Source organism: Melopsittacus undulatus, chromosome 5, assembly GCF_012275295.1.
Source record: "Melopsittacus undulatus isolate bMelUnd1 chromosome 5, bMelUnd1.mat.Z, whole genome shotgun sequence".
NCBI classification, from domain to species: Eukaryota; Metazoa; Chordata; class Aves; order Psittaciformes; family Psittaculidae; genus Melopsittacus; species Melopsittacus undulatus.
In genome coordinates, this window is record NC_047531.1 from 18831937 (window position 1) to 18854739 (window position 22803).

Here is a 22803-nt window from a genome sequence, read left to right on the forward strand (position 1 = left end):
TTTTTGATGTTTCTTTCTCATATGAAACAGCAATGAAATTGAAAAATATGAAGTAATCATATTTCTAATCCATGAAAGACTTAAGAAAAAAAACACCAAAATTATTCTTCATAACCAAAACTAGCTGAAATAATGTCATCTTTTAACAGGTAATTAACAGAACAGATGACTGTTTACATAGCATATTTGCAGGAAAGAGAAGATTGAAAGTCCCAAAGGTTTTTTATGTGATCCCTAATGAATGTTCTACACAGGAGTGTTTTTCTGTATTTGTATAAAGTAAAAAGGAGATGTCCTGAAATATAAACATCAGATGGAAGATTTGGATGCGGTATCACAACCCAGAAGTGGCTTAAATCACATTCATTGGTTAAGAATATAGATATTGTCTTTATGGAAATCTAGAAAGTCTAAAACTTAACTTTTTAACCCAGAATTTGAATTATAAAGCCTGATGTGAAAATTTGCAGTCAGTACTCCCAGGATCAAACATAACATTTGTTAACAGATAATCATAGAATCATGGGGAGAATGGGGGAAAAATTCCTACTGGAAGTCCTCACTAATGCAGTAGATGAAAATTAGTTGTTGTTTGCTCTGGATGCCAATGCAAACATGCAACACATCAGTTAAAATTATACTACTGCCATAATGCTGCATTATTTTAGTAGGCTTGGGACTATGCAGCTAGTCCATGTACTATATCAGAGTCCTGGTGCAACACTAATCAGCTGAAAGCACCGAGACAACTCTGCCTGATCATTCTTTCTTTGGATTATTTGTTTTTGTATTATTTGGAGCCCTGCTCCTACCCTCTCACTTTGAATATCTTGCAGCAAACTACTAATCCTCCCATTTCCCCTTGACTTCAGAGGGAGTTACGACTGCTCAGCTAGCTCAGCATCTTGCAGCATCAGGGCCTTAATGTTGGGGTCTTAGAGACAGAGCAAGGCATTTTCTTTATCTTCTTTCTGAATAGTCATTAAGGAATGTATAAGTGTTAGACAATGATTTTAGAAATGTTAATGGTCTTAAAGAGTGGTTTTATTTTTGTGGGAATTGTATATTCAAAGTTCATGCCAAAATTTTTATTTCAGGATGTTGTGTGGATTGCCTACATATAAACTTCTTTGTGTCACTGGCTTTTTATTTTTTCATAAATATATTTTTTGTCTTTTCCCACCCCTAAGATGATGTTGGAGCAATTCCAATAAAGCATTTTCCAAAACATGTTGCAGATTTACATGCAAGTAATGGTTTTTCTGAAGAATTTGAGGTATGGTTCTATGATGTCATCTTTCTTCTTAGCACATACAGATAATGTTAAATTTAAATGCCTGGATACAGAGAACTGGGTGTTACATTCTGACCTGGGGACTACTTTCATAAATATGAGTACTGCAAGCCCAGTGAGGACTTGCTTTTTATAAGGACTAGAGAGATTTATGAAAGCTGACAGGACTGGGACGCAAATGGGAATGTTTATCCCTGTGCTAAAATACTAAAGTACTGTATGAATAAACTGTGAAAAGATAATGAAATCTGTATGGTTTATCAATTGAATTTTGCAGAAGCTACCCACATTTGCTTGTTCTATTTACAGAGGAAAAAAAAGGAAATAATAATGAGCACTTATGGCAAGACTTCTGATTAACAGGGGAGCTAATGTAGTCTTCATATATAGCAGCTTACAGTTCTTTTTCTAAAGTATATGGTTCATAAGAGGTTTTTCAAAATTCTGAAACATGCTCTCATCATTTAATATTGCTATCACCATATGTAACTAATGAGCTTCATTGTTTCATTGTTTTTCGCATTCATATGCATTGCAAGCAGTTTAAAGCTAGGTATGTTCTAACTAAAGGTCATGTAAAATAAACATTATAACTCCCTGTAATAAGCATTATAAACTGTAATTGAAAATGTACTATTAGAATTAATGACAAGTGATTCGTGAAAATGCACTATTAGAATTCGTGACAAAAACAGTCAGTTGGGATGGAAACAAGTTTTTAAGTCATCTCTATTAAATTAAACTATGATTGTAACATTCCTGCTGCAAAAACAATACTGAAAATAAAAAAAAATCCTATCTGTTGGTTTTGTTTTTGCTTTGTCAGCCAATGTATTGTCATCTAATGGACCAAAAATTCCATGTCATTTACCCAGCCTTCTTCATCAACATTTCTTATCCAATCCATTTAACATTAAGAATATCCACTTGATTGTGGGACCAAACTTGCAAATGCTTGTGAATGCCCAGGACATGCTGTGAATGTGCATACACACTGGCAGGACTGGGCTCCAGCTAGACTGGCTGTTCACAAGAGCAGATGTTGAAAGACTGTGTGTAAATACGCTCTTTCATCATAAGTGAGAACAGCAGTACAAAAATCAAATTGTTCATCCTAAATTGGGGTTTTTTAACTGAAATTGTTCTTTTCCTAAATTACAGCAGTGATCCAAAGACCAAATATACTGCCTCTCACTGAGCTACACTTACACCAACTGAAATATTTCAAGCTTAGGTGTTTCAGAAAGATCAGTGTCCTCATAATTTCTTGGAGATCCTTTTCAGCTTTACAGACTGTCCCAGAATTAGTGTCCTGGTCTTTTCTCTACTGATAAAGAACTTCTTAGAAGATACAGAAAAATTGAAATAGAGTCATTGTCTTTACAGAGTCAGCATACATTTGGAGAGTACAGGGGCATTTCAGGTTTCTTATTTATATTACTATAAAATAACTCATATTTTAAAGCTAATTTTCAGACTGGAACCCACTTTTCTCATATATATGTATATTTAAATAGCTGAAGGTGATTAATGTTAAAATAAATCTTTAAAAAGTGTTGGGAAACATTATTACAGTACTTTTAAAAAAATGACAATGTATTTCCTACTTCACAATGCGGACCTTATAAATGCTTGAGTTTCCTGTCAGTTAAATAAATCAATAACAGAAAATCAATTATTTTGTGAGTCTCACAGACCTTGTGCCTGTCTTCTCAAGCCCATTTTTCTAAAAACACTGGGTTCATTGAGAAACTGCTGTCAGACTGATGGTTGTAGTGCTGTCCTTCAGTACAGCACCATAGGGCTAGCTGAACAGCAGCTGTCCTGTTCCAGAGATGATTTTACAATTGAATGTGAAGAGAGCAACAGCACTCTCCAGAGAAACTAATGCAGTTATAAGGACCAATAACAAATCCAATGAACAGTAAACAGATAGATAATCTGGCTAAAAGTCAGTGATGTTGCTCAGATGTATAAGCTTTCACCAGCCTAAGGTCTAACATTAAAGCTAAAGATAGGAAACCAGATACCACTATTTTAACAGGAAAATTGTCTCTTGTTTCCTTTAAGAGTTACATCAGAATGTTAAACTTTGTTGTTATTATGGAGATATATATTGCATGACCATAACTGTTTTCCATATAGTAATTGTAATTTATATAAACACTTTTATCCATCTGTTCTGTGCTGTGGAATTTGATTTTTTTTTTACTTTTCTTGCATTCATTCCCTCATTAGACACTGAAAGAGTTTTATCAGGTAAGGAATTATTTCACTGCATTTTTTTTTTTTAGCAATGAAATAGTTGTAAAATATCATAGATAATTGGGTATAAGGTTGTGGTTCTTTTTGTGCTGACTTACTGTATTTTAAGACAGCCTATGTACCTTAATGCTCATTAAAGCATGACATACATTTTATTCTTTATATTTCAGGAAATCCAGAGCTGTACTGTAGATCTAGGTATTACATCAGACAGCTCTAATCACCCCGACAACAAGAATAAGAATCGATACATAAACATTGTTGCTTGTAAGTAAATGGTTCAGTTGATATTTTAAAGAAACAAACATTATACACTGAAAGCTCTGGCTACTGTTCAGAAAAAAGCTTGGGGAGAAGTAGCATGAGATCTCACATCTCTTCAAGTTAGTTCTCTGGTGTTCTGCTGCTCTGATGAGCGTGTGTTAGCAAGACGTATTAGTGTTTTCTGTGATGACCCAAACAGATTTCTTTATAATGCCATTATAAAGCCAAAGAAGCTGTGGGTTTTTGTTGCCAAAATTAATACATCTTTGAACTGGAATAACAGTGATTTATCTTGTCTAGAAGCTTTCACAATTCCTGGATATATTTACTGTCAAATATAAATATAACTGTAAATGTAACTATAAATGTACTGGGTTTATGTAGTGTTGTGCCCTGCCACAATGTAAAAGTTCAGCTTCGTTAACCAGGACACGTTTTCCCATTGTGTCACCATTCACTATCCCAGATATTTCTTCTCTGAAACACATCTATGCAGTTTTGTTGTTCTCTCTTGGAAGATACTGTCTCTGGGCTCTTGATCATTTTGGTGAATGTTTTGAATCCTTGGATTCATTAGTTTGTTTTCCTGCAAACTTGACTGTTGAATCTGATTCATACCTATGCACAGGATGTTTGTGTTTGTAATCGTCACTGTATGAGTCTTATGTATCATAAAAATCCATTCCAGTATTTTTAAAAAAGATACGTTATAGAAAGAATATAACTCTTGCAGAAAACTATGCTCATTTTTTCTCTTGTTTTACTCCAGATGATCATACTAGGGTTAAATTAACACAGCTTGCAGAAAAGGATGGAAAACTGACTGATTACATTAATGCTAACTATGTTGATGTAAGTACCTTTTTCTGTCTGCCAGTTTATTCATCCGTAGCCTTTTCTGTAAAAACTGATTCAAGGCAGTGAACAAACTTAATTAAAAAAAGGCATCACAATTTTACAGATTTTGTTAAAAAAAAAACTGAAAGCACAGGTAAAAGTCCCATTCTTTCTTGAATCTATCTTGATCTTGTAGCAGCTGCAGCTTAGTGAAAAGTTTTGTGAAACAAAAACTGTTCTGTAAGATGTGAGTCATTTCAGAAGCATTTTGCATCTGAATGTTATTTTATATATTTTTGATAAATGGTTAATTCTTCTGCCTGAGATAATCTCATGAGAAGAAGATGCTATTTGGCTACAAGCCTCACTGACCTAACATTTATTAAGTTTTCATTACCTAGCAATTTACATGTGAATGATCTTCATTCATTTTTTAAAACCCCTATCATAACAGATGTCTCATAATCAGTATCATGTCAATATTCTGCCAAAACACAGGCAGTTGAATATATATCCTATTTGTTGGAATGATAAACATCGACATAACAGTTGCATTCATATGTCATATGGGTTTCTGCAATTTGGACAGATATAAATTCAAAAGTACTTAGAAGTTCTTGAGACTGTTTAAAAATAGATACATAAAAAGTCACATACTTCTCCCAACCTCCTTTTGCTTATGCGCTGTGATTTGACAAGTGTCATTTGTTGTATTTCAATCCAGGGTTACAACAAGCCAAAAGCCTACATTGCAGCTCAAGGGCCACTAAAATCGACAGCAGAAGATTTCTGGAGAATGATATGGGAACATAACATAGAAGTTATTGTGATGATAACTAATCTTGTCGAGAAAGGAAGGGTATGAGTACCTTTGTCTATTACTATTTCTCTGATATTGATAGATCTACCTCTAGTAGGCTCTCTCTTTTAAAAATATGGTTTAGACATTTACTGAGCAAAAAAGCAAGTCTGTAGTAGTTGCTTGTGATACAATATAAAAGTATAAAAGTATAAAGGTGAGGATTTGTAGTATGAACTAAAGAAAATATTTAAATTCAGCTGTCAACAAGTCCTGAAAATACCATATTCTAACTGAAAAAAATAAAATAAGTCTTATGCTGAAAAAAGACTTCTTGTATGTATTTACGAGTGCCCAGTCTGTGGACCTTGTGCCACATTCTGCTAACATCTGCTTTTGTATCATTCTTTTTGTCAGAGGTGCCTTAGAGCTTGGAAAGGAGAAGGCTGTAGTACAGGTGATATTTTCTGGATATTCACTGGCTGTTCCCTGTTAACATCCCATAGAACCCATATTCTCTTCCTACTACATGACTAGTTACACCTTTGTGCAGTGAGACAAGGTCAAGCCCCATCACAGGATATGTGTTTCTCCAGTTATGTGATGGGAGTATCCCATTCGAGTCACATAAGAATACATTACATCACATTTGCCACAGATTGGCAGCAATGCCTAAAATGTGTGTAAGTTTTGTCATATGACCTATTCAGCATCTATCAGTAATATAGACACAGCAAATGCAGACAAGGGACACACTGTGAGTACCACTTCATTTATAACACCATGCTATAAAAACATACTCTTGTAGTATTCTGAGAGAAGGTTATACTTCTACATAACCAAAAGGGTAGACATCAGACTCTCTGTATTCTGGCACACACAAGCTCACTCTTACCCTTGCTGATCAGATAAAAGTATCCTCTGCCCATGCTATGAGCCAGCCAAACTCAACATACAACTCCACTGACTTGAATATGTTCCTGTTTTTCCTATAAATTATCTGAGGGTTTTGTTTAGATTTCAGAGTGCCTGTAGAATGGTAAATTCCACTATAATAGAGCTCTTTAACTCTGATAGTATGATTTGAGCCTCTCTTTTTTTAGTGTATTCCAAATAAAGAGCATCTTTGCACAGCCATCTATCCTTACAATACAAAATGAATGCACATTATTTGTTCTCTTGCACTGAAGATCATGGCTTACAAACTGAGTGTACTGAGAGTCCCTATATGTTTTTGTGTTTGACTGCGCTCTGAAATTTGAACTTTTCAGCTTTCTAGTTTGACATTTTTTTTCCTTTGTCTTTTTCTCTGTTTTTCATTTGCTTTCTGACAGAGAAAATGTGACCAGTACTGGCCTGCTGAAGGCAGTGAAGAATATGGGAACTTCTTGGTAACTCAGAAGAGTGTTCATGTACTTGCCTATTACACTGTGAGGAATTTTACTCTCAGAAACACAAAGATCAAAAAGGTGTGTAGCATCCTGAAAACACAGTAGGCAAAAGGGAGTGTCACTCAGAATACTTTTTAAGGCAGTTGGCAGCTCTTTTATGTTGTATAGGTAAAGCTGAATTCTGTAGATCTCAGCCAGCCAAGATGCTTGTCAATTTGACCAGATCAACAAACTGAGAAGTCTCTGGCCTGTAGTACTGGTGCAATGTAGGACCATCAGGGTAAATCAGTGATCACATTAGAGAGCTGATGTGTCTTTTGCCTGCCTAGTGAGCAGGAGGATACATTTTCAGAAAGGGAACAAATAGCAGAAAATGTGGTGTGAATTAAATTATCCACCTCAGATATCTGTTTTCCTTTTTAAGGATAGGTGGATCCACACCTTATTTTATTGTAATCAGAACTAGCATGCTTCCAGCTCAGCAGTGTGACATTGGCTACTTTGAAGGGGATACTGAAAGTTTCATTTATTTCAGCCTCCTAAACGTAACACATGTAGTCTCTCAGCCTCCCTGTACAATTATTGCATAATGTACAGCACTTACTGTCAAGTAGTTTATTCTGCCTATTTTAGAAACCAATCTTTGAACAAGATGACCTGCTCTCTGAAGGTATCCTTGCGTCTGAGCTGTCACTGAGGGAGGGAACTTAGGAAAGCAGTCTGCACAAGCCTACTTCCCTTGTAGGTCACTGAAGCTGGGTGAGATGATTTCCGTCCACCTAACAGAGGAGCAGATTGGCAGAAATAGCAGGAGACTCTCAAGAACAGTTGTAATTTGTAGGCCCTTCAGTGTTCTTAACCTTTCTCTATGGCTTTCTAAGGGACAGTGCCAGGTCATTTTTTCCATTCTGTGGGCAAGCTGATGTGACAGAAGGCACTGCTCCTTCCTCTTCTCTTTGAAAGGTGGAATTTTCAGCTAGGTGGCATGTTACTAACTAAATTAGGACATGACTAATTCAGGAACTAATGGGTATGGAAATATTATGAACTGTTGCCAAGTTATGAAGAGATGTGGTCTGCTTACATATGGAATTATTTTCCTCCTGCAGGGTTCCCAGAAAGGGAGGTCTAGTGGACGTATAGTAACTCAGTACCATTATACTCAGTGGCCTGACATGGGTGTCCCAGAATACACGCTGCCCGTTCTCACCTTCGTGCGGAAGGCATCGCATGCCAAGCGCCACGCTGTCGGGCCTGTTGTGGTTCATTGCAGGTGTGGTTTTTACTGCTGTAAGGTTCACTCTGCTTTTGTTTTGCAGAAAAAAAGAAATTTTCCATGGTGGGTTAAGCAAAATTTCACTCTCACATTTAACAGTTCCTGATGGAATAAGATTAATTCCTTAGCTGATATTTCTATCCTTGGTAAGGCCAACTAATCAACTGTCTGTGCTATTTCTATATATCTCCGTAAACAAGATGCTGCTGCTCTGCACTATGTTTCTTCTTTTTGTTTTATCTTTTTTTCTTCTTTTTTTTTGCAAAAATGCTTTTATTTTTACCTTTTTGCACATTTCTGTACTACTCTCTTGACTGTTGTGAGCTTACCAGGTACAGATATAGCAGTAATTGCTTAAATTCTGCAAATGCATTGTTAGGATGTTTTTGGCTCATGCTTTCTTTGGTGCAGGGATACTCTGTAATCCTAAGAGGAGCTCTGTCTGCAAAAGAAGACTCACTCTATTCCTGGCTGAACTTCAACTCTGCTGTTTTTAACATTACTCTGTGCTCTAGCAGTCATTTGCACTGGAGGAGCATTCTGGGGAACTGTTTGAGGTCTGCATGTGCCGCAGTGTGCAGGCAGGTGTTCTGTCAGTGCTCACTAAAACTGGGCAGCTCAGGGAAAATTGGTTAAAAAGGGCTTGTAGGGCCTGGAATGACTTCACAATGCCCGTGAAGGACCGGGTTATTCTAAAATATATAAGCAGGTTCTGGTTTTCCACTGTAGTACCTCACCTTTGATGGAACATTTGGAAAGAGAACCTCCTCATGAATTCTGTCCTTCTGGAGCTGACTCTGAGGAAGCCAACAGGTAAAGTCATCTCACAAATGCTGCAAATGAAGATATTTTATTTCTGGGATGATCTAATCTGATTGAAATCTGTTTTTAGCTTGGAAAATGAAAATTCCATGTTTTGGTTGTTCTGCTGCTATCTACACCCTGCCTGTTCTTGGGAAGTTCAAAATAAGAGTTTCCCCAAAATGCCAAGCCTGAGATCTATGTCAGTGAGTTGAAAGATCAGCAATACATTATAAGTCAATTAAATTCGGTTCTTAGAAATTGAACAGTGGTAAGTTGTGTGGCTTCAGTCAGACCTATATATAGATGCAACTCATCTCTGTCTGTGTAGGCAGTTTTATTCAGGTCTTAGTTCACCTGTCCCCATGCACTATGGAATCCCAAAGGAGTTATCTCATGTTAGAAATGCAACTTTCATTTATCTTTACAGGCTATATGGAGGACACAGATGATAAACTTCATGAAACTTTTATTAGCTATTTTTATGCTTTGGTACTTTTCACGTTGTCTTTCATAACAAGTACAGATGGTATCTGGTAACCTTCATACTTTTTTGCATCTAATAGAGTGTTAATAACGTGGACCTTTCAGTTTCATATCACATTTACTTAGAGAGTTTATTACTGCAATCTGAGCTCACACTACCCATGCTTTTTGCCACCTCTGTGGTGTGGGTCTTCTCTGCGGAAGAAATTAGATGACCTATTCAGCATGTACAGACTGAGCTTGGATCTGCCTGTAATGGACCATGCAGACCCAGCACTGTGTTGCTGTCAAGTTACATGTACCACTACACATAATGTTTCTTCATAACTTAGAGGGAAATTACAACTGATTAATTCCCATATATGTCTAGATAACAAAAAATGACTTCTTGACCTTGCACTCTCTACCCAGATACTTTATGAAAGAAAAAGTTGCATTTTAATTTTACAGTACAGCCATTTTAATGCTAAATGTGTCAGAGTTCATAACAGGAGTGAGATGATTAACCATTGCTTATGCATCATTTTAAGAAGGGTTTCAACCATACCTTGCCATGTTAGCTCTATCTGAAGAGCACTAAGCTTTTTCTTTCATGGGTGTACCTTCAGCAGCTCTGCCACTTCCTGAGCTTTTCCTCAGTGTGGAGTCTTTGAAATCTCCCACATCTGTAGTGGGTGGCATAATGAAACGTCCCCTGTAAAGTGATGTGTGTTCCAACAGAGCAGCATGAGCACATTAACTGTGCCCAGATGCTGCTGGCATATGCCACCCTTTCTAGATATATTTGATAAAGTATCCTAAAGAATATTAGAAGCCTGGAAATTGCAGACCTGCAGGAAACCCCTTAGTTTCAATTATTCAACTGATTTCAATTATTTTGGTTGATACTTTAAAAATCATTTGAGAAAAATTATTGTAGATCTGTTCTTGCACAGAAAAAGCTGAGTTTTCAAGATTTCTCTTCATTACCATCCTTGAAGTTTTAGCACAGTATGTCATACAATAAAATGATTTGTAGAGGAAAATCTTGCTTACACACCAGTTTGTTGAAAAAGCTGTGTAAATGAAGCAGTTATTTTCACAATTGTTTTACTTCAGGCTCAAGACTATTTTTTTGTTTTGTAGTGCTGGTGTTGGAAGGACAGGCACATACATAGTGTTAGACAGCATGCTGCAGCAAATTCAGCAGGAAGGGACAGTCAACATATTTGGATTCTTAAAACACATACGTACCCAAAGGAACTACTTGGTGCAGACTGAGGTAAGAATGAAATACATATAGCAAGATGCTATTACAGATGATTTCTGTTTGCAGGAGGAGAGATGATACAGTCCTCTTTTTGGCACCACCACCCAGACTGGCAACTGGTCAGCAGACTGGACTTTCCCTTTTTCTTCCCTCGTGTTTATAGAGGAATTCTAGGCTCGCTTAGAGCAGTGCACTAGAAATTACCTGTCTATGGACTCTTCTCTGTTTATCAGGGAGAACTCGGTAGAGAAAAAGTCTGTTTAAGTTACATTTCCCACAGCAGCACTTTCTTAGCAGGGAGTGCATTTTTGTCAGAGACTCTTTTAAGGAAGCACTATCATTAGGTGTTCAGATCTTCGTTGAACCTGATCAAACAGTTGATATTAGGGAATAAAAAGGAGAGAAAAAAACTGTTTCAGACAGAAGATTATCGCTGCTTTAAACCAAAGATTGTATATAGAATAGTGGAAGACCATAAGAAAACAATAAGGGCAACAGCAGGGCATTTGAAAATCTATTTTAGGTTTCAAAGACAGGTGGTTAAATTCCCCAATGCCTTTCAGTAGACAGAAAGGTAATCAACAACAGCATGAGCACTTGCTCCAAAGGATGTGAGAGAGAAAGTGGAGGATAGCAGTAGGAAGTGGGAGTGGTCACTATTGCAAGAAAGGCAGGAGAGCCATTTAACAAGCTGGCTTGAAACTTGACTCAAGGCTATGCTTGCATTTTTAACTTTGTTCTCTGAATATGAGATACCACAGGTGGTGGGGATTTGGTATCATATCATATCTACATTGCATGTGTAGTTGAACTGTGCTTGTAAATGTGTACTGCCACTGCAGAGGGGCAGCCTTCACTGTAGAGGATCACTTCTGAGAAAACTCAGAACATCACGCTGTGAAGAAGTACTGACAACATCAGAAGTGGCAGCTCAGCCAGAGGTGTCCAGGGGAGCCCGAAAATAATTATAACTCAGCTGTTTGTTATAATTTTCCTAGGAGCAGTACATCTTCATTCACGATGCATTGGTTGAAGCGATACTCAGTAAAGAAACTGAAGTCCTTGAGACTCACATTCATGCCTATGTTAATGCCCTCTTAATACCTGGACCAACAGGAAAGACAAGACTGGAGAAACAATTCAAGGTGAGCATTCCCAGATAGCAATGTGAAAAGCTTTAGGTTTTCAAGCTTGAATGACTTAAAAATATAGGTTTGTCAACACAATTTTAATGAGCTTTCTTTATCTAAAATTCAACTGCTGAGCCTAAATTCAGAACGATTTAACAAATGCGTGCAATCAGTTAGGACAAAGTAATTATTTGCATATTCTTAAAGAAGATATTAAAAAATAAATAAATAAGCATGAGAAACAGGTCTGTATCTAGATTTTGGAAAACCTAACTACATCTTTGCACAAAGATCCCAAAGGTAAAACAAAAGTCTGGAAAGTTGTCATTCTGGCAAAAAGATGTCATGAGCTATATTGATCAATCAACATATTCCCCTCAGCATACAGTTCTGGTTTGAAGAGAGACTTTACCTCAACAGGCAATACGTGAACACTCTGGCCACCCAGAAAAAGAGCAGACCCAGGGTAACAGAGTCTATGAGGGACTTATGGGGAGAATGAGAAGTCTGGCTTGCTCCCTGGGTCCCTTATAGAGGAAACACTGAAAATCCTACCTTTTCAGATGAATTTGAATTCAGAGAAGCAAAACACACTTAAATGTTTTCCAGATTATATGGTAAAACAAACTTTAGTCTCCTTAATTTAACAGGAAATTAATTATTAGAACTTATCTCTCAGGATTTCAGTTCTAAGGAGGATAGTGTGGGACAACGTGTACGCTTTCTACAATAATCTATTGGATCATTATTAAAGAACTTAAGCAGATAAGTCTGTAGATAATATCAGCACATAATGAGTCTACAAACAATATTACTGGTTTTTATTTTCTGATGTAGTTTGGCCACACACGCATAGTGACTAGTTTTTCTTCAAGATAATGAATAATGCAGAGTAGCAGAAGAGGAACAACAGACTGAAGGACTTCACACTTTGCTGCCATTGTGGCTTGAATGATCCAATCGTGTTGCACTATTTTTTCCTAGGGAAAAGGAGAACCTCCTATGTCAGCTGTGATATGCTTTGGGAAATAAGCACCCCACCTTTCCTACACAGATGAAAGAATAAAACACATACACAAACAGAGTGTGTAAATATATGTAGACATAAAGTGTGCAGTGCAAATTGCAGGAGCCATTTAGAGCTCCAATTTCAAGAGCTTAATTATTATCTGAAAGGGATATGTCTCATTTTATCTCATTTTCCTTTGCAAGCTAAAATTATTAGAATAATAAAAAAAATGCGGAATCTTGTTTTACTGAAGAACTGCTTTAGATGAAACAAAATTCTGGTCTAACTCATTTTTATGGAACTTCCCTGGTTTGCTCTCTGTTTTTCCAAGGCAGGCAGCTTCTGAAAGCTACACATGCCCAGCCCAAAACATCACAGAAAAGTCTTTTGAATTCTTTGAGCATTCTGTTTAATTCAGTTCATTTTACTAGCAAGCAAAATAAAAATAAAGAAATGCACAAAAAACCCCAACCTAAAACCTAGGGAAAACATGCTTTCCAAGCTTACTTCATGCCTAAGAAGTATATAGATAGCATTTTGGTGTATATATGTATATACTCATTCATTCTCATACTCTTGTCTATTTGAATTGTATTAGTTGAAACAGTAAGTCAATGAGACATTCCCAGCGGTCCTATTTTCCTCTCACAGGTTTGGAGAGAAAATTAGAAGCTCACAACTGAGATATCTAGAGATGCCTCACACAAAGAGCTAATACTACCTGCATAGCAATGCAGATTTTTCTGCATAGACATTTACCATTCTGCAAAGACAATCTGAAGTTATGCAAATAGCTGTGCAGGCAAAATGGAAGTGACACCAGGATGGCAACAAGCACTGAGGGGCTGGTTACGGAAAACATAAAGCAGCATTTCCTTCAAAGACATGCTTGTCAATCTAGGGCTCAAAAATCATTTGAACTGGTAAAACAGTGAAGAAATAATATTCTCATGATTTGCTAAGTAGTTTAGCCAGATAGCTGTATACCTAAAGCTTAGAGACAGGCAACCTGCAATACATGCGCCCTTCTGTTAAATCCAGCTAATGAAGGAGTAGGTTTTTTGTACAGTTACCTGATTATTTTTTTTGTTTAACTTCGTTGTTTCAGTTACTGAGCCAGTCTAACACACAGCAGTGTGATTATTCAACCGCACTCAAACAGTGCAACAGAGAAAAGAACCGAACTTCATCCATCATTCCTGGTAAGCTTGCTCAAATCAGCTTCTCTTTGCATGGTGAAATGTTTATGAACTATGTGTATGTGTCAAGACTTTAATCTTTCCCCAGCAAGAACTGAAGATAACTGCATTGGTGCACAGCAGTGTTCTGTAAAGTACTTTTAATGAAGAAATTATTTAATTACTACACATAGGAAAACAAAATAGATGGCTGAATAGCACTTTATCCTGATTGATGGAGATTAGTGTTATCATTATTGTGAGATAGGTGAGATAATTGCTGTAATATCTGAGTCATTACAACATACCTACTAGATCATGACTTTTGTTTTTTACAGTGGAAAGATCTCGAGTGGGTATCTCATCACTGTCTGGGGAAGGGACAGACTACATCAATGCTTCTTATATTATGGTAAGTCAGTTAACTGTATTAGTGGAAACATTGTCCTATTGTATTGCTGTTTTCAGAGCTGCCACATGTCTAAGTTTGGGTAGCACAGTCCTGACTTGAAAGCTCCTTTCTTTCATTATTCACTCTACCTGAAAGAGTTACTTCCCCCAGGAATTATTACTGCTGTTTTTACTGGTTTTAAGTTTGGTTAAATGCATTACACTTCAATGATCTGTAGAACCAGAAATCCCAGCATAGTTTTAAAAACCAGTAAAGCTGAATGCCAACTCTGGAAGAATCTTCAGAGGTGAAATGAAAGTGTTAACAAATTAGTTTTTAATGGCTGTGCTGTGGCTTGCCTTGGGACATGCTCATCCCACAGAGCTTTTGCAACTGGCACAGCCCAAGGCAGCATAGTTCATCAGCTTTCCATTATCTTTTTGTTCCCTGGGTTTTCTTCAACTCTTTTCCCCTTCATTAGCTGAGAGGAAGGAGTAAGTGCTTCCTGGACATTCAGGAAAGAGATGGGAAAACTCCCTGCTGTGCTTTGCATGCATGATCTTTCATCAGGTGCATTAGTGCAAAGGAATTCTCTATCGTTCTTTCCTGGTAAGAAGTTGATCTGGGACATCTGCACAAATTAAGAGACCCCCCTGGGATTTTTGCAGATCTTTCAAGTATTTTTTAATTTGTTTCAGGTTTCCAGCTTCTCTGGAGCTGTGGCTCATGTAGAACAATGATCGCGTGTGTATGAGTTAATGTGCTCTCATTCTGAGTTGGCTGTTCAAGTCTCCACTCATTTGTCTTTTTCTTTTTTTTTTTACATCAAGTTTCTTTAAGCTTAAAAAAATATTTTGGTGTGACTGAATTTATTTTTTTCATCTGGAAAACACTGCATTGGAAGATTTATATTCTTCTGATATTTGCAGGAAGTCAAAGGAAGCACAAGGCTGTAATTTATTTTATAGGTTTCTGGCTCTGTCCACCAGAAGCCTCCTTCAAATGTTAATAGTTGGGCATCAGTTCTGAGTCTGTTGATGTTTGTTTTGCAGGGTTATTATCAAAGTAATGAATTCATTATTACCCAACATCCCTTATTACACACTATCAAGGATTTCTGGAGAATGATATGGGACCATAATGCCCAGCTAATAGTCATGCTTCCTGACAGCCAGAATATGGTAAGTTTTGTGGCTGATTGATTATTATCAATGTATGTATGCATGTTATTAGTATTGCCATTTTGAAATGTGCAGGACAGGAGACAATACCTTGGATTTGAAAAAGAAATAAAAAATTATACATTAATAATAATATTTTACTGAGTGTAAAATCTCCAAATCATCTACTAGAAATCTCGTGATCCTTGTCTGGGCAGACTGGAACTGATACAAGAAAGTGCGAGTCATTCCTGTATAATTTATAGAAAGAGTCAAACAGCAGAAGTGTCTGTTGTGCAAGGCTGGTTTTCACTCAGTTTTACTCTTACTTCAGTTATAATATGGCGTCTTCACCCATTATTAGGTAAGGGGAGAAATATGAGGTTGTTTCTTACATGACAGTGGCTGATGGGACCTGGGCAGGGCCGGGTGCAGTGTCAAAAAACTGGCTGCATGGCAGAGCCCAAAGAGTGGTGGTGAATGGAGTTAAACACAGTTGATGCCAGTCACAGGTGTTGTTCCCCAGGGTTCAGTACTGTGGCCAGTTCTGTTTAATATGTTTATCAATGATCTGGACAAGCAAATTGAGTGCACACCAGCAAGTTTGCAGACACCAAGCTGGCAGAAGTGTTGATCTGCCAGGGGGTAAAAAGGCTCTGCAGGGGGATCTGGACAGGCTGGATCAGTGGGCCAAGGCTAGTTGTATGAGATTCAACAAGGCAAAGTGCCAGGTCCTGCACTTGGGTCACAACAACCCCATGAAATGCTACAGGCTTGGGGAAGAGTGGCTGGAGAGCTGCTCGGTGAAGAAGAGCCTAGAGGTGTTGATCAACAGTGGCTGAACATGAGCCAGCTTGTGCCCAGGAAGCCAAGAAGGCCAACAGCATCCTGGCTTGTGTCAAAGACAGCATAGCAAGCAAGGCCAGGGAAAGGATCCTCCCCCTGTACTCAACACTGGTGAGGCTGCACCTTGAATCCTGTGTTCAGTTCTGGACCCCTCACTACAAGAAGGACATTGAGGTGCTGGAACATGTTCAGAGATCAGTGAAGCTGGTGAAGTGTCTGAAGCACAAGTCCTGTGAGTAGTGTCTGAGGGAACTGGGGTTTTTTAGCCTGGAGAAAGAGGCTCAGGGAAGACCCTTATCGCTCTCCACAGCTGCATGAAGGGAGGTTGTAGTGAGGTGAGTGTCAGTCTCTACTCCAGAATAACAATCGAAGACAAGAGGAAACAGCTTCAAGCTGTGCCAGGAGAGGTTTAGACTGGATATTAGAAAAATGTGTTCACCAAAAGGGTTGTCAGGCATTGGAACAGGCTGCCCAGGGAAGTGGTTGAGTCACCATCACTGGAGGTGTTTAAAGACATGTAGATATGGCACTTAGGAACATGAATTTGGTGAATTTGCCAGTTCTAGGTTAATGGTTGGACTTGATGATCTTAAAGGTCTTTTCCAACCTAAATGATTCTATGATTCTATTGCTCACCTCCTAAAGTTGCAAACAAATATTTACCTGGGATTTATCTGACTCTAAACAGCAAAAGAAACACATTTTCATCCTGCATGTGTAATTTAGTAACAAATTAGTATGTTTTTCAGTTACTAGAAATGCAAGAATATCTTGAGAGCTTTTAGATTGGTACTTAGAGCAATCTTGAGATGTGAAAGAACATAATGTTTGGTAATGAGTTAGGAGGAAAGCCATGTTTTGAAGAATCTTGCATGACTGGAAAAACATGTACAACTAAAACAAATTTTTAAGTTAGCCCTTGTGATAAGGGAGGTTGTTTTGCCAGGAGGCAAACAAGAAAGGCACTCAGACCGTGTAAAGTACCATTTAAAAGGCTACTTATTAGAGCTAACACTTGGAGTATTGTGTGCAGTTCTGGTGTCCTCAACATAAAAAGGACATGGAACTGTTGGAACAAGTCCAGAGAAGGGCCCCATGGATGATCAGGGGACTGGAGCACCTCCTGTATGAAGACAGGCTGAGAAAGTAGGGGCTGTTCAGCCTGGAGAAGAGAAGGCTGCATGGAGACCTCATAGCAGCCTTCCAGTATCTGAAGTGGGCCTACAGGGATGCTGGTGAGGGACTCTTCATTAGGGACTGTGGTGATAGGACAAGGGGTAATGGGTTGAAACTTAAACAGCAGAGGTTTAGATTGGATATAAGGAAGAAATTCTTTACTGTTAGGGTGGTGAGGCACTGGAATGGGTTGCCCATGAAAGTTGTGAATGCTCCATCCCTGGCAGTGTTTAAGGCCAGGTTGGATGAAGCCTTGGGTGGTATGGTTTAGTGTGAGGTGTCCCTGCCTATGGCAGGGGGGTTGGAACTAGATGATCTTGAGGTCCTTTCCAACCCTAACTGTTCTATGATTCTATGATTCTATAAAGGAGAGGTAAACTTACATCACATCACATAGATGCTGGGAGCCCCAAGTTGTGAAGTGAATAGGTCTCCTATCAGGGTACATTGTACCATGCAGGTGTCATCCACAGAAGGGTTACCCCCATTTTGGTCAATCAGACTATTAGAGGATTTTCATAAAAATCCGTCTATCATTTCTGCTGTCAAACAGGCAGGTTGTTCTCTTGAGAACTTCTTACTGAACTTTTAGATAATCCTAAGGCCATGCAAGTGGTGTACTCATCAGTACACTGGGAGCTGCCTGAGGGCTCCCACTTTACGACCTATCACCTGGGTTTATCCTGTGATCATGGGCTGTGGGCAGCACAACACAGCCTGAAGGCCAGGCTGGACATGTGGCACAGTGCAGCACATGTAGGTTACGTGAGTCGCTATCTCCATAGGATACAATGGTCTTCTGGTCAGGATCACTACAGAGATGTCTGAAAACCATCACTTGTGATGCCTGTAAATTCTTGTCAATTTAAATCTAGCTGGCTGCACTGATTACATATTATTTATTAAGTTTGATTTTAAGAGCTCAACATTACTTACTTTTTTTCTGGTTTGTTTTTTCTTTTTCCTGGAGGCTGAAGATGAGTTTGTATACTGGCCAAACAAAGATGAGCCTATAAACTGTGAGACCTTCAAAGTTACAATGATTGCTGAAGAATACAAGTGTTTGTCTAATGAGGAGAAGCTCATAATCCAAGACTTTATTTTAGAAGCTACACAGGTAACACAGTCATAAACACGTAACTCAGGACTTGATTTGGTAAAGGTAATACCTACATTTTGTGACGTTTTCCACTCTATGTGAGCGATAAAATTCCATACCTTTGAAACACCCAGGGAGAAGCTTCTATAGGTAGTGTGGGTGTGGTGATAGGGGGACTAGGTAGTCTAACCTCCACAACAGTGGAATTCTGTATGCGTAAGCTGGAGCAGGACTGGAATGGGATGAAAGATAAGAATAAAGACAGTAAATCCTTTACCGAATTGATTTATGCTTTTTTCACCCTTTTAGGATGACTATGTACTTGAAGTGAGGCATTTTCAGTGTCCAAAATGGCCAAATCCTGATAGTCCTATTAGTAAAACATTTGAGCTGATCAGCATCATCAAAGAGGAAACATCCAACCGTGATGGACCCATGATTGTACATGATGAGTAAGAACTGCAGCTTTCAGTTTCTTTTGATGTTTTTTTGCCTGTAGAGCTATTCTTTCATTTCATTTAGAGTAAAAGCCACTGAAAGAAGGCACAAAGTCTGCTCCTAATGACAGCGCTACTGCTTCTGTTTCAGCAGCATTAGCAAGAGAAGCATTTTTATTTTATCACACTTCAGTGTTCCCTTTTCAATTCTATCATTTTGATACTCTGGGTGATTGTCAAGTAGGGCACTGGAGAGGAAGGAGATCGATCAGGTCTTCACTGTTTCTTACTGAAAGAAGCTAGACTATTCAGATGAGGTACCTTACTCTCCTTCAGCTCTTTAATAGCCAAAAGTAATGAAATGTTGAAATACTGAAGGACCTGAAGCCTTTGGGATTTGTTTATTAGGGGATTGTAGGGAAATAACTAAGACTGGATTATAAAAACCCTCCAGAAGTTGTAGCCAGGTGCTGCAAAGGTTGTGCTCAAGCACTGCTTGCCAGGCCTCTTTCAGAAAGTGTAATGATCAAATGACAGAAATTAATCTTACCAGTTTACCCTGGATTTTGTGTGATCTCCAGCTGCACAAACTTGATCCAGTTTCCAGAGACTTATTTTTTGTGTGTGTTTTGTTTGTGTTTCTAACTTTACAAAGGCACGGAGGGGTGACAGCAGGCACTTTCTGTGCATTAACAACACTGATGCATCAATTGGAAAATGAAAATTCAGTGGATGTTTACCAGGTAGCGAAGATGATCAATTTGATGAGGCCTGGAGTCTTTACAGACATTGTAAGTAATAAGTAAAATGTGTGCATACTCTTTTTCCTATATGCGGTATTATTAGCATACTTAAACCTTCAGGAAACATTACTGAAGCACTGACATCTTCATTTCTGCATGATTTAATCAAAACTGTCTTCCAGAGGTGCTGTAGTGAACTTGCTGCTCATTCCAAACTAAAGTATTTCCTGTGAAGTGGTCATCAAGTGGTTATCAAGTGGTCATATTCAAAATGTGCAGAGCTGCCACCAACATCATAAGATCTGTACTATGTCATATAAATAAAGGTTTTATTCAGCAGGAATAAATCCCTACTCCAAATAGACCCTGACATAGTTACCCTAGTTTTCCATTTCAGGGTGGACTTTGATATTTCATGATCCAGTGAACGGTCACTTGACACCATTGTCACTGTGCTTACAGAAAGGAAAAAATAAACAAACCAAAGCAAACAACCTGAAAAGTGCAATAAATGAGACTTTTTCACTAAGTCAGTGTCCTACAAATGAAAATTTCTTCACAGAAATGAAACACTACAAACCCTGCCCTTTTGTCACGCCACTACAAATCTGACGGCTGTAGAGCTACAGTGAGCATGATAAGAATATTTTAAGAGTGAAACTAGGGTTACAGTTATCACATTTCTGACAGAAAAATCAGGCAATTACAACAAAAGCAGGACATGTCACAGACTGACAGATGTGTCTGCCCCTTGCCCTGCCCTGCTAGACCAGAATGAGGAGTCTGGTGGTCAATGAAATGAAAATGGAAACCCTTCCCACCCCAGCAGCGCACCAGGAGCCTCCAATTGCCTGGACACTGTATCTCAGGTTTCCAGTTTCCCATCTGCTACTGCAGATTTTCAGAATTGTTGTTCTTCCTACCCTGTATCTCTTAGTCCAAAACCCACTCTATTTAGCCTACCTTGCTGTTTCTCACTCCTTCTATCATAGGAATTCTTTATCCTCATTTATCCATCAGTGAACTGAAAACACTCCCCTGCCCTTTCAGAGCATCCTCTGTTACCTGGTGCAGCACAGCCTTCATTCTCCCTGCACAGAGCCTACTGTTCTTTCCCCCTTCCCAGCGCATGCTGCGGGCCAGCTAACCTTTGGTGCTCCCCATTTCCCACTGCACCCAGCCAGGCAATGGCCTCAGTGAACCTTCCCACAAAGTCTCATCTCTCTTCTACCTCCTTTTCCTGGGATGATCTTCAAAAACATAGACACTAACCACGAGTACCAAAAATAAAAAAGAAAAATATTCTGCCTGGATAGAATTCAGAGAGCAAAAATGAGGTCGTATTCAAGGGGGGGAAAGCCCACAGACATTCAGTAGCCCTAATCCTGACCCCATTCAGTTAAAGGGAACTTTGCACTTTAACAAGGATCAGATTCAACACAGAATATTCCTTTTAAAGCTTGGCTTTCTCCCTTACCTGTACTGTGTTCCTTAATGTACTTTGCATTGTGTACAGGGGAAGACTGTCAGAAAATTAGTAAAGCTGCTAAGTAACACAGTGAATTGTGGAGCACACAGCCAGACACATCAGCTGTTAATTAATTTTGAGGAATAGTGTTAGGAGATAATCTAGTGTTATTATTTCCAACAACACACTGACTACATCCTCTTCTCTTCCCCAGGAACAGTACCAGTTTCTGTACAAAGCTATTCTCAGCCTTGTCAGCACAAGGCAAGAAGAAAACCCTTCAGCATCTATGGACAGTAACGGCTCAGCTTTACCTGATGGAAATGCAGCTGAAAGTTTAGAATCTTTAGTTTAATTAACACATCAAATTAAACACACACATACCTGTGTCACACCAGGTGCACCTGGAGTTTACCATTGTTATTTTCAGGTTTATACTTTGGGGGGGAGGGAGGGAGGATGCTGTCCAGTCACTATATCTATAACCAGATCCCAACCATTGCTCAGTCATTTCTGTTATGTATGACTTTACTGTGGAACTTCTATCATTAACAATGTGTGCCTTTTCTTGGAAGATTTCTTGTAATATGTTGTTACGTCTGGACTAACTTGATTGACTTTTACAGTGTTTCTAAGAACTGAATTGTGGTATGTTTTTTCAGTATTAGTTTTTGATTTATCTGGCTTTACTTTGAACTTAAAATTATCATATTTATAGATGTTAGGGGGTTCCCAACTACAAACATGTCATGGGTTTAGTATTTGATTGATTTGCTGCATTTATAACAATTTACATTTGCTAGAAATATAACTTTTAATATGGTAGAATGTAAATAAAATTCTGTTCTCTGTAACATTCAACATTTTAAGACTTCAATTAGACATTTAGAATAGTAATCTGATACTTACTGTAAATACTGCTACTTCTGTAGTGATTCATGGACCAAATTTATATTTATAATTGTAGATTTTTATATTTTACTACAGAGTCAGTTTTCTAGTTCTGTGCAATTGCCTTGTTAAAATGCTGTAGTCCAGTATGTTTTTATTTTAACAAAGTCTTCTGATATATAATTGTGCATCTTAAGCAATTAACCTTCATAAAGCTGCATGTGATTTTAACTTTTTGTGGGAAATAGAAATCATTCGTTTTGAAATGAGAAGTTTTTATGAAAATAACACCTGTACTTGGCATTGTTAAATTGTTTTTACCTATGGCATTGCAAAAATAAATATAAATATTCCAGTCTGTGCTTAGCAGTCTTCTATATGCAGTAAAGAGTCGTCACTGTCACCTAGGAGAGGCTTTACTTACAAGAGCAAGGACTCAAGGCTGACCTGCAGACAGCTGCTGTTCCCATGGAATCTGTGAGTTCAGAAGACGCTTTTGGAAAACCCTTTTGTTATTTAATCTCTACTCTGCTTCCATCCTTAGCCATAGTGTTCATGTTAGCTCTTATTTTAGCTTTTCCTTGCACATCCCCTGTCTGGTCCCACAAGGTTC

At 38.3% G+C, this 22803-nt stretch overlaps 1 protein-coding gene across 4 annotated transcripts in view; it reads left to right on the top strand.

The window, feature by feature from the left end:
• Positions 1–22548, top strand: part of PTPRZ1 (protein tyrosine phosphatase receptor type Z1) — a 134487-nt gene extending 111939 nt beyond the window's left edge. For 2 of the 4 annotated variants that reach the window (XM_031046271.2, XM_031046273.2), the window contains exons 15-31: positions 1191–1276; positions 3533–3553; positions 3730–3826; positions 4593–4675; positions 5385–5519; positions 6794–6928; positions 7960–8123; positions 8856–8939; positions 10539–10674; positions 11661–11807; positions 13910–14003; positions 14318–14391; positions 15423–15551; positions 18523–18669; positions 18961–19103; positions 19744–19879; positions 21514–22548. In XM_031046271.2, coding sequence (XP_030902131.2) covers positions 1191–1276; positions 3533–3553; positions 3730–3826; positions 4593–4675; positions 5385–5519; positions 6794–6928; positions 7960–8123; positions 8856–8939; positions 10539–10674; positions 11661–11807; positions 13910–14003; positions 14318–14391; positions 15423–15551; positions 18523–18669; positions 18961–19103; positions 19744–19879; positions 21514–21654 — 1952 coding nt within the window. In that variant the 3' untranslated portion in view covers positions 21655–22548. The remainder of the gene's footprint in view (positions 1–1190; positions 1277–3532; positions 3554–3729; positions 3827–4592; positions 4676–5384; positions 5520–6793; positions 6929–7959; positions 8124–8855; positions 8940–10538; positions 10675–11660; positions 11808–13909; positions 14004–14317; positions 14392–15422; positions 15552–18522; positions 18670–18960; positions 19104–19743; positions 19880–21513) is intronic. The other 2 variants (XM_031046272.2, XM_031046274.2) reach the window with 1 other exon arrangement.
• Positions 22549–22803: the final 255 nt, after the last annotated feature.